At 40.2% G+C, this 12,153-nt stretch overlaps 1 protein-coding gene across 1 annotated transcript; it reads left to right on the top strand.

Moving 5' to 3' along the window:
* The first annotated feature begins 2,987 nt into the window (after positions 1–2,987).
* On the top strand, positions 2,988–10,387 carry LOC132592976 (vomeronasal type-2 receptor 26-like). Its single transcript, XM_060281288.1, has 6 exons — positions 2,988–3,205; positions 3,886–4,168; positions 4,605–5,405; positions 6,460–6,687; positions 7,796–7,922; positions 9,489–10,387. The coding sequence occupies exons 1-6, from the start codon at positions 2,988–2,990 to the stop codon at positions 10,385–10,387; spliced, it is 2,556 nt and encodes an 851-aa protein (XP_060137271.1).
* Positions 10,388–12,153: the final 1,766 nt, after the last annotated feature.

Raw genomic sequence — 12,153 nt, forward strand, 5'->3', positions numbered from 1 at the left:
TGAACAAATTTTCTCTTTCTTTTTCTCTCTTTTCTTTATGGCTCACCATGCTTAGTGCACATATAATTATGAACTTTTTGAACTTTAAATAAAGATGTTTAAAGGGGGGGTAGCCAAGAAGAAAATGCCGAAGAAATCAGAAGTCTGTATCATTGGCTATAATATTTAGTTCAGAGATTTGTATGCATCCCTGAAAAGAAGCACCCAGAATCCTCTTTGGGCAACCACCTCACAGGATTTAACCCTCTTCTGCTGTTAGTTGGAAAGTGGGAAGGAGATGGTGTGTCTCCTTTCCCTGCCTGCTTCCAACGTTAATCAGAATTCTTAAAACACCAATTTGCCTTGCCCCCAAATTGCTCTGAGCATAGATACAAGACAGGGCAGTTGTTCCCTTCGCCAGCCCAATCCAGGGCCACAGATTCCACACAGAGATCAGGTTGGCTGTGCAGATGCCAACTGAGCATATTTTTACCTGCAAATCTCCACTACTTGCCCTCTTTCAACATACTGAGTTCACCATATTCAACAATACCAGGTCTGCTGTACCTTTTCCTCTGCTCACTGTGAAGTCTGCGATTGTTGTTCTTCGGCCTCGGCACTGTACTATTCTACCCTGATGCTATTTCCCACAGCTTTACCATGTCTAATCCCATCTTATTTTTTTGCATGTGGCTGTGTTAATGTATATCCTGCCCCATTCTAGTGGAGATTTTTTTTAAGGACAAGTTTCTGGAAATCTTTTAAAAACTGCACATAAAAACAGTCAAAAGAGATAACACACTGAGTACTATAAGGTTTATGAAGGACCTGCTCTATCTTTTTTTCCACTTGCTTTCTTCAAAACTGTAAATTTGACAGGTGATCTGGGTAAAAATGTTTTGCCATCACTCTCAAACCAAGGAAGACGCAAGATATCATTTTAAGTTGGGGGAAGGGACATTTGGCTGGATCCTTGGTGGCAATGGGTAGGAAGAAAGGCCCACTTCTAGTGATCCCATGGGGTTTCCCCGCGAGTGGTTCAAACCATAGGAGCTTCTGTAACTAAGGGTTATGTTTCACCACTTTGAATGAACTCTTATCTCTTGAGATTATGGAGTGTGAATGAATTAGAATATTAGATTTAAAATACACCCATGAAAGCATTACATTGCATTGATTATAACATAGTGGCTGAAACCTCATTACCCACCACCCTACTGTAATAAAAGGTAGCTTTTGAAATTGTCTGTGTTGTGAATTTCTGAGTTTAGAACTGTTTAGGCGCATTTTAAGGGCACCATGTGTTTACTCACAAAACAGAGCCACCTCTCATACATGCATCTTTATAGAGGTTCAAGGCTAAATTATGTGTGCATGCATCTCATAGCTGTCAAGTTTCCCCCTTTTTTAAGGGAAATTCCCTTATGCTGAATAGGCTTCCTCACGAGAAAGGGGAAAACTTGACAGCTATGATGCATCTCCCAACACTTCCTGGGCATCTGAATAAAAGCATACCCAGAATTCTTCTTGTTATTAACTGAGTATCCACTCCCTCCCTTCCATATTGGTACATCTGGACTACATTATTTTGTTGAGACCTGAACTGAACAATAGGGATCGTTTAATTAGAAGGAAGTCTTGAAGAATGCACTAGTTTCTCTTTTCTATATTGTATAGGCTAGACATTTGCGCCCATCCATGACACTGTCACATTGTCTAAATGAGGAGCCGGGGGGGGGGGTGTCATTGTATGATACCAAACTCATTGATCAAGTTTGCTGATGAAGCTGCAACAGCAAGATAAGGAACTGGGCACGAGGTTATCAATGAGAAACAAAGCAAGATCTGGAGAGCCAATTAGAAAGGGATACTCAAAGTGAGTTGGAGATAGGGAAAGAGGAGTCCAGCGCATCTGTCACTTTTGATTCCAATGAACTCCACATTTACCCCTTCATGCATGGTAGTAGGATCCCTCTTGGAGAGCTTTAGAGTCACATTACAGTACATCTAATGAAATAAAATTACTATGCATCTACCTTCAAATATTACTCTTCAAATTACTACCTTCAAATATTACTCTTTCTAATGATATAAAAATCATTTATTGTACTTGAACAGCTCATATTCTGCCATTTCTTGTTCTTGCTGTTGTGTATTTGAGTGGAAGGACAAAGCCTGGGTTTAGAGTTGAGAGTTTGCAGTGATGTGACCTAGAAAGCAGTAAGCATTCTTTTTATTTTATTTTAAAACAGAAATGTTTGATGTCTGTTTGAATCCGAAGGCTACAGCTATGAGAAAAAACTAGACCCTTTTAGGGGTATTAATGCTGTGACTACCTCCATCGTAGGCTCAGGTCATATAATATTGTAACATTTACAACATTTATTAGTATTATACCTTTCCAGGTCAGAATTTCAAGAGGCCAGTGCGATCATCAAACAGATTCATTTCCTCCCTCTCTTGAGACCAAAGGCTTCTATTTTCAGTATTTTTCCCCATCTTGTTTATTACTGTAAACCAAAACCATATGCAGCTAAGAGGAAATGAAAACTTCTGTTCAGAAAAACACACAAGTGACTATCTTCCCTTTAATTATCCAAATAACTATAATTAATGTTCCCATTTACCAAACCACCTCATGGACTTGCACAGTACTAATGAGAAAGTCTGTGAAAGGTATTATAACAGAGCCTTTCAAAGTATGGTGCCCTTCGACTGTTCTGGAACACAACCCAACACCTGCAGTCTGTTGTGAATGCTGTGACTAGTGGTGCAAAACATCTGAATGTTGGAGGTTGGAGAAGTCTTAAAAAAAAATTAAATCCAGCAATCACAGCTAGACTTAGGAATCAGAAACCTGTCATCACTATTTTTTTTTCATCTGTTTTCAGAGTCTGGATTTCAGACATATGAGCAGAGTAAAGGGTCAATCAGGCCAGACTACTTCAGTCTCGAAGGCTGTAAAAGTACAAGGAGGATATTAGTGTATAGCGGAAAATGTACCAAAGATGGTGGAATTATTGGTCTTGCTGCTGATTCTATTTCCTAATGCAATATGCAAACCTCCCATTGTTAAATGCCACATCCATGATCCACACACTCCACTTCATCAGTATCATCAGGAAGGAGACCTCATCCTTGGTGGCATAGCCTCTCACAGCATCATCGTCTCCAGTTCAATAGTCTTCAGTGAAAAACCCCCACCAACATTGCTTGAAGAGCTAAAGTAAGACCTGTATAATTTCACTTCTACATTTTGATTCCCACTTTGGACACTGCAGAAATGAATTTTAGAGGAGGGGTGGATAAACTGTGGCCGTGCGGTGGTTGTTTGACTCCTTCAGTTGCATTAATAATAATGGACATGGTTGGACAGCAACACCTGGAGGGCCACAGTTCTGCACCCTTGTCCTAGAGGCAGAACTACTGTTTGGGTCGAAGGAGATGTGATGTGGGAGAAATGTGGTCAGGAGGATCTCCACTAGTTTAAAGAAATTGTTTCCACTTTCCACACTGAGTTAAACATTCAGGTATCATATGAAGACTGTAATTTTGTTGTAGAAATGATTGCATCACTTTTGCTTCAGGGCCCCAAGAGAGTGAAATAAGGACAGTACTTCTACAGAGATGATAAAGCCAGCATTAAAAATGTACATCATGGATATTTTAAAATCTGGGGTCCCCTCCCATAGAATTTTCCCCTACATTCCTTTTCTACCATTGTAGGCAAGACTGGGGATCAATTGTAGTGATACATGTTCAGGAGCTCCCTCTCCCTGCAAAAACAAAAACCTTAAATAATTGCAGTAATAAATAATACTAATTAGGATGATGTAGAACTGAGCAGTGAGAAAATTTACAAAGTGTTACATGCCCTCCTGATAGAAAACAAAACTCTCTTTTTAGTGTGGTACCTAAGAACTACCAGCATATCCTGGCCTTGCAATTTGCAGTGAAGGAGATCAATGAAAACCCTCAGCTCTTACCCAATGTCACTTTAGGCTTCTGCATCTATGACAGTTATTTCAATGCCAAATGGACCTCTCATGCCACAATGTTACTCATATCCCCATTTGCCCCCAACTACATCTGTGACACCAATAAAAACTTGATAGCCATCATTGGAGGACTGGACCCCCAAACTTCCCTTCATGTGGCAACAATCTTGGATATCTATAAGTTTCCACAGGTGAGATACGTATCTCTTTGTCATCTTGTGGGAATTTAACACATCTAGATATATTTGGATTAATAAATGTGGACATTTCAAATAATCATGTGGGCCATGCTAATGGCAGATCCAAACTAAGAAATAAACCCTAGATAGCACGCAAGTTATTGTTGTGGGTGTCTCTTTTGGATAGTCATTACCTGATATATGATAACAGCTGATTGGCAGGTGACTGTCACTTGGCTTAGCAAAAATAGCATGGGCAGCCCAACTGGCGAGGATTGAAAGGCCCAATTAGAAATTGCCCCACTGATGCTTGTAATACAAAAATATAATATCTATAAAAGTTATTGTTGCTTCTGTCTCTTTCTCCTCCTACCAAAACTATGTTTAGCTCATATATGGCCCTGCTCCAGTGATGAATGATAAAACCCCAGGCCTTTTCTTCTACCAGATGGCGCCCAAAGAAACCCGCCAGTATAAGGGGATCCTGTCTTTGCTTCTGCATTTCAGATGGATATGGATTGGGATCCTTACCTTCTCTGATGAGAATGCAGAAAGATTTGTGCAAACGGTGGTTCCCCTTTTTTCCCAGAGTGGCATCTGTTTTGCTTTCATAGAAAGAAGTCACAAACCTACTTATATTACTGAAATTTTCAGTTTGTTTCAAATGGGGGTAAAAATATATGAAAAAATACATAATAGCAAAGCCAATGTGATTTTGTTTTATGGAGAATCAAATTCTTTGGCATATTTTAGATGGTTTCCTTACCAATCAGAACTGGAACAAAGTTCAAATATGCCAAAAGGTAAAGTGTGGATTATGACAGCTCAGGTGGAGCTCACTTCTTTTGTCTATCAACGGACTTGGGATACAGAAATACTCCATGGGGTTCTCTCATTCACAACTCACTCAAATGATCCACCAGGATTTCGTCAATTTGTCCAGAGCAAAAACCCTTCCAGCCCAAAAGGTGATGGCTTTATTTTGGACTTCTGGCAACAGGCATTTGGCTGTGTATTTCCAAATCAAGTTGTTGGCAGCGTAAAGGGGGATATTTGCACTGGGCAAGAGGAGCTGGAGAGTCTTCCTGGTCCTTTTTTTGAAATGAGAATGACCAGCCACAGCTACAACATCTACAATGCTGTTTATGCTGTGGCCCATGCTTTACATGCCATGTCTACATCCCATGTCAAACACAGACCAGTAATGATCAATGGAGGAATGAAGTTCCACAAACAACCACTGTGGCAGGTACTGGGCTGAACACCCTTCCTGAAAGAGGTTCAAAACATGTTCTGTTTGCCTTCTCTATCTTTCTGTTAGGTTAACTGTCATTTTTCCTAAGCAACCACGGCAGGTGTCACCAATGTAGGTGCAGCAATGCTCCTGAATTCTTCCCCAAGTGCCCCCAAACCACTTCCTCAATTCAATGCCCTTTGGCCATGTGATAGTTGCTATATATCTCTTGAAATGCACATAGTGACAAATAGGAACTTCTCCACATGTTTTTCTTAGTTCAAATACAGCCTACTAGAATTCCCTGCCTATTGACATCAGACAAACACCTTCACTGTATACATTTAGGCACCTGTATTTGTTCAGGCAAACCTGCCCAGTCACATGGGTGTTGACATTATTTAATCTTTCATTTTACTTCTAGTTTTTTTTAATTTTAAATGTTTTAAATTACTTCTTTTAAAATGTTGGAACTTAAACTAGAAATACTGGAAGGGAGCAAAAGAAAATGAATTCTATCCACGCACATAGCTGCCAAGTTTTCGCTTTTCTCGCGAGGAAGCCTATTCAGCATAAGGGAAAATCCCTGTAAAAAAGGGATAACTTGGCAGCTATGTCCACGCATGATATAGGCAACTTCTAGACTTTGCCTTTATCAATATTCCTTCTTCAACCCGTTCCTTCAACTATTCATTCCAACCTCTTAGATGAGCATGGGGCTGATTCCCCATTTATCTCTGAAGTTGGAGTATCAAAGAAATAATATATCACATAGCATAGATATAGAGTCTATACATTTTATATTTTTGTCATTTCATGACAAAATGAACAGAGCACCCACTTTCTGTTAATAAAGCTTCATATGGCTGTGTGTGAATTTGCTGTAGTAGATCTTAATTTAATTTAAAATGAACTTCCAAATGAGACTTAATATATATATATAACAATGAAAAGAAAACTGCTTTCCTCCAAGGTGGATATTAGAAAAACTGACATGAAAGTGAACATCATGATTGTCTCTTGCTAAATTGAAGCCTTTTCTATACTTTCTCTTTCCTTTTCAATCTAGCTTCATCATTTTCTGAGGGGTATCTCATTTAACAACAGCGCTGGGGACAAGATTTCCTTGGACCAGAATGGGGAGATACTAGCTGGATTCGATATTACCAATTGGATTGTTTCCGCCAACCAATCCTTTCAGAAAGTGAAAGTTGGAGGGGTGGATTCCCTGGCTCCTCCACAGCAAGCGTTGACCATCAATGAGGGAGCCATAAAATGGCACAATTGGTTTAACCAGGTAGGATGTTAAGATTAGCCTTTTAAAAAAATGTGAACACTTTAACATAACGTACAAAGATAATTTCCTTGTTGATTATTCAGCCTTTGTGAAGAAGAGTTTGGATTTGATATCCCGCTTCATCACTACCCGAAGGAGTCTCAAAGCGGCTAACATTCTCCTTTCCCTTCCTCCCCCACAACAAACACTCTGTGAGGTGAGTGAGGCTGAGAGACTTCAAAGAAGTGTGTCTACCCCAAGGTCACCCGGCAGCTGCATGTGGAGGAGCGGAGATGCGAACCTGTTTCACCAGATTACGAGTCTACCGTTCTTAACCACTCCACCACACTGGCTCTCACTGAAATTGGATTATAGATGGCACAACCTATGAATTATGGTTATAAGCTTCATGCACAGCCTCTATATTGGTTGCAATTACACTGAAAGTAAATATGTTAACTGACAACTTGAAGAAGTGAATACTAAACAGATTTTGATAATATTGAATATATTGTTATGAATTTGGAGGATCAGTTTGGATGAAACCCTGGTTCACATTACAATTCTGGGCTCCTGCATCAGTGAGGGGAGAATAAATAAAGGGAAGTTTGCTGAACTGGTTCCTTTGTCAAGGTAATGGCTTTGACAGGCTAGTTAAGACCTATGGATTGCAGGTATAAATATTTCAGTTTAAAAATGGTCCATATGTCAATGTTCAGCACTTTATAAACTGTGGCTCTTTTTACAAAATTGGTTTAAAGTTTTTTTCACATTTGTAGACCTCACAAGGCAGATAATGCATGCCATGTTTCAATGTTTTAGAACAGCATGTGTATAACTTTGAGGCTTAATTTGTGGTAAGGGACACCACCACAACCCTTAATGTCACAGTGGCAGAAAGAACCCTGACTATAGAGGATATTAAAAACTTTACTGTCTACATCAGTAACTGCAAAAAACAACAATTTATTTGAGTTTGCAGATGGAGTCACTCGGAAATGTCAGAAAATGAGTCAAAACGGAATTGAAACAAGCTATTAAGTGAATTGAGGAAATGCTTAACTTCCCCTTTTAGCTTTTCTTTGAGTCCACTTATTTTATACATCTCTTTCTTTCATTTGTATTCTAGACACAGCCTATCTCTGTATGTACTGAGAGCTGCCGGCCTGGTTTTTGCAGGAAAGTGAAGGAGGGGGAAGCATTTTGCTGCTACGATTGCATCCCATGTCCAGAAGGGAAGATTTCAGACCAGGAGGGTAAGAAATTTACTGCCTATATTTGTAGCTTGTTGCCTCTAATTGAGAACATGCATATGGAATCATGCATTCACCAAGATTCCTTTTGACAGTTCATGAAATATTGAGAAATCTTTCAGAAAAGGGACACAGTGAAAGTGTGGGGGTGGGGTGAGTGATAATTTGTGATTGTTGGTGTTGAATGCTGTTATTAAGGAAGAATCCTATAGAATGATCCACCAGGTTGAACAGGATTAGTATAAAATGGATTTTCAGATGAGCCAGGAGGATTCTGTAACAACTGGGAGTATGTCATCATATCTCCCCCATCCAGGCTTACAAATAATATATTTTTCCTTAAAATGATTTTTGAATGTGCATTTACTTTCAGGTAACATGTTTAAACATGTATTTTGATGCCCTTAAACTTCAGAGAATTGTGCCATAATGTTTAGAGAAGTGTGAAATGCTTAAATCCAGAAAACAGTTGAAAGGTGTTGATGAAGTCTTCAAATGTAAAAATTTGCAAAGTCTCAAGTACACAATTACTCCTTAATTAAGGAGTAAGTAAATATGAGCAGGTGGTGCTGTGGGTTACACCACAGAGCCTAGGGCTTGCCGATCAGAAGGTTGGCGGTTCAAATCCCCGCGACGGGGTGAGCTCCCGTTGCTTGGTCCCTGCTCCTGCCAACCTAGCAGTTCGAAAGCACATCAAACTGCAAGGTAAACGGTGTTTCCATGTGCTGCTCTGGTTCGCCAGAAGCGGCTTAGTCATGCTGGCCATGTGACCCAAAAGCTGTACGCCGACTCCCTCGGCCAATAACGCAAGATGAGCGCCGCAACCCCAGAGTCGGTCACGACTGGACCTAATGGTCAGGGGTCCTTTACCTTTAAATATGAGCAACTTGAGCAGTGACAGGAAAATCTGAACAAAATAAAATAAAAAATTCCTTCCAGTAGCACCTTAGAGACCAACTAAGTTTGTAATTGTTATGAGCTTTTGTGTGCATGCACACTTCTTCAGATACACTGAAAGAGAAGTCACCAGATCCCTACATAAAGTAGCTGTCTTATTACAAAAGAATTTCAGAAATAGACTGGAAAGAGAAGTTGCTGAACTGCAATTTATCACCAAATTTAAAACAATGGAGAAACCTGGTTTAAATAAAAACATTGGATTCTTATCTCATTATACCCATTGCTTTTCCTGTGGAACCAATTTGCATTCATAAACAGTCGTAAAATCTTCCTGCAAGACCAAATGCAGTCATAAACAGTCCAGTTTCCCACCACCTTTTTGAGTGCTGCCCCTCCCCACCATCTCACTATATGTGGGGATCTGGTGACTTCTGTTTCAGTGACTTCTATTTCTGGTGACTTCTGTTTCTTTGTGGCCCTCCCTCTTGCATTTTGCCTCAATCAGTATTCTACATCAGATAGGTGAGAAGGACTTGGTTCCATCATTTTAGTCTTTATTTTTTAAAACTCCTTGTAAACTTTTTAAATCATTCATTTTAATTATGTATTTACAAGCAGTCACATATTGGTCATATTTTTGGGATTAAGAACCATGTTTTTCTTTCTCAGACATGAATGACTGCTATGAATGTGAAGATGAAAAGTATCCAAACAAACATAAGACTATATGTATTCCAAAGCGTGCAACTTTCTTGTCCTTTGAAGAACCTTTAGGCCTCAGCTTAGCCTGTTCTGCTATTTCCTTTGCTTTCATTACAGCACTGGTACTAGAAATATTTGTGAAGCACAGGGACACTCCCGTTGTGAAAGCCAACAACCGGGACCTCACCTACGCTCTGCTCATCTCCCTCTTGCTTTGCTTCCTTTCTGCGTTACTGTTCATTGGATATCCTGACAAGGTGACGTGTCTCCTCCGACAAACTGCTTTTGGCATCATCTTCTCAGTGGCCGTTTCTTGTGTTCTGGCAAAAACCATCACTGTGGTTCTGGCTTTCATGGCCACAAAACCAGGATCCAGGATGAGGAGGTGGGTGGGGAAAGGACTGGCAAACTCTATTGTCCTCTCCTGCTTCCTTATCCAGGCAGTCATCTGCACTCTATGGCTGGTGAACTCTCCTCCATACCCTAATGCTGACATGAAATCAATGGCTGAAGAAATTGTACTGGAGTGCAATGAGGGGACAGTGACCTTCTTTTACTGTGTCTTGGGCTACATGGGCTTCCTAGCTTTGGTCAGTTTCACTGTGGCTTTCCTTGCCCGGAAATTACCTGACAGTTTCAACGAAGCCAAGTTCATCACTTTCAGCATGTTGGTCTTTTGCAGTGTTTGGTTATCCTTTGTTCCTGCCTACATGAGCTCAAAGGGGAAATACATGGTGGCTGTGGAGATCTTCTCTATCTTAGCCTCCAGTGCTGGGTTGTTGGGTTGCATATTTTCCCCAAAATGTTACATTATTTTGCTAAGGCCTGAGCTGAACAATAGGGAGCACGTAATAAGAAGAAAATAATGAACAAATCAAAGCTCTGTGTCTCTGTATATAATATTTAGTTCAGAGACTTGTATGTATCCCTGAAAACAAGACCCAGAAACCTCCTCTATCTCCTATTTTCAGCTATTCCAAATCCACTGTCTCTTTTCCTCTCCTCACTGGGAAGTCTGCATTTGTTATTCTTATACGTTGGCACTGTGCTATTCTGCCCTCATACTCTTTCCCACACCTTTTCAGTAGCAGAGATGTCTAATACAATCTTTTTCCCCTGCATTTGGATGCGTTAATGTACATCCTGCCCCACTCTGATGGAGGTTCTTAAAGATACGTCTGTGGAAATCCTATAAAAACTGAACATAAAAACAGTCACAAAATATAAGCACTGAGTACTGAAAGGTTTATGAAGGACATGTTCTGTCTCTCCCCTCCCCCTGCTTTCTTCAATACTTTAAATCTGACAGATAATCTGGATAAAAATGTTTTGCCATCACATCCACACCAAGGAAGACTCAGGACACTACTTTAAGTTGGGGGAAAGGCTATATTCATTAAATATAACATTAAGGAAAGCTTATTATAATGATTTGCCCTTAGCAGCCGAGATAAACAATTACCACGACCACAGGACCACATCAAAGAAAGTGAAAGAGCTAAATAAATTCCCAGCTAATTTAAAGGGAAATAAATATGTCAAACACTCAATACGTGTTTGAGATTTCAATCATTTTGGGTTGGGCTGGATTCCTCTGGTTTTTTGTCCAATGATGACCTCTGCTTCTTGGCAATATGCTCAAATAGCAAATAATAATAAAAAGAGAAGAAACAAAAGATAAAGCTGGAGAATTGCGTGAGGAAGGAGGGGAGAATGGGAAGCTCTTTGGGGGTTGATTCCCATCCCCCTCAATGCCAGATGGCTTCATTCTTGCTCTTGCTTGTTTTACTCTTCAGGTTGCTTGCCTCTCTGTAGTCAGAGTCTGGATAAATGCTTCTGTGTTGTTGCATTTTCAAACCTTTTTTTAGTGGTGAAATTATAAATGTGTACAGGTCAGATGGAGTACCAGCAATTCTCCAGTGGTGTGGAGTATGTGTCATTACATGAATTAGTAGTCTCACCTGTTCAACCTCTGTTCCACAACCTTTCAGGGCCAAAAATGATGTGTGTATCGGCTGTCACAGGTCCATCAGGAACACGCAAAATGCTCGCCGTCTGTACACTTAATTACAATCAGGAATGACTTGGGCTGGGACGGAATCATAAAGGCCTCGTGGGTTGATTGTTGATGTGCTAGGTTTGGTAGTAAGTTGGCAGGGTACCAAATAAGAGACTGATACCAACTTATCACATTGACAGAAGAGGCTGGGCTTTCTTTCAGCCAGACCTCAGTTCTGCCACCTCTCAGGTGGTGGCATTCAGGCAGAGTTCCGTCACCTCTGTTTCTTGAAAAGTAGCACCGAAAAGGGGCACTGGGCTGTGTCCTTGGTGGCACATCATTTTATGAACAACTGAACTGAACAATTGGGGTAGGAATTGAGCACTAGGTTATCAATGAGAAAACGAGACAGATCTTTTGAGCCAATAGGAATGAAAAACCTCAAGTGAGTTGGAAACAGGGAAAGAGGCGGTCAGCACATATTTCACTGTAGATTCAGAAGGTCAGGAGACTCCAATGAACTCCACATTAACACCTTCATTCATGTAAGTAGGATTCTCCTTGGAGAATTTTGGGATCATAATATATCTAATGAAATAAAATTCCTATGTAGGGATTCTCCTACCTTGAAAT

Source organism: Zootoca vivipara, chromosome 13, assembly GCF_963506605.1.
Source record: "Zootoca vivipara chromosome 13, rZooViv1.1, whole genome shotgun sequence".
NCBI lineage: Eukaryota > Metazoa > Chordata > Lepidosauria > Squamata > Lacertidae > Zootoca > Zootoca vivipara.

Excerpts from the sequence above, each read along its gene's own strand:
- LOC132592976 (XM_060281288.1), top strand. The coding sequence starts at position 2,988 with ATGGTGGAATTATTGGTCTTGCTGCTGATTCTATTTCCTAATGCAATA. Across the intron at positions 6,688-7,795 it reads GGCACAATTGGTTTAACCAG|ACACAGCCTATCTCTGTATG; the intron begins GTAGGATGTTAA and ends TTTGTATTCTAG. Across the intron at positions 7,923-9,488 it reads GAAGATTTCAGACCAGGAGG|ACATGAATGACTGCTATGAA; the intron begins GTAAGAAATTTA and ends TTTCTTTCTCAG.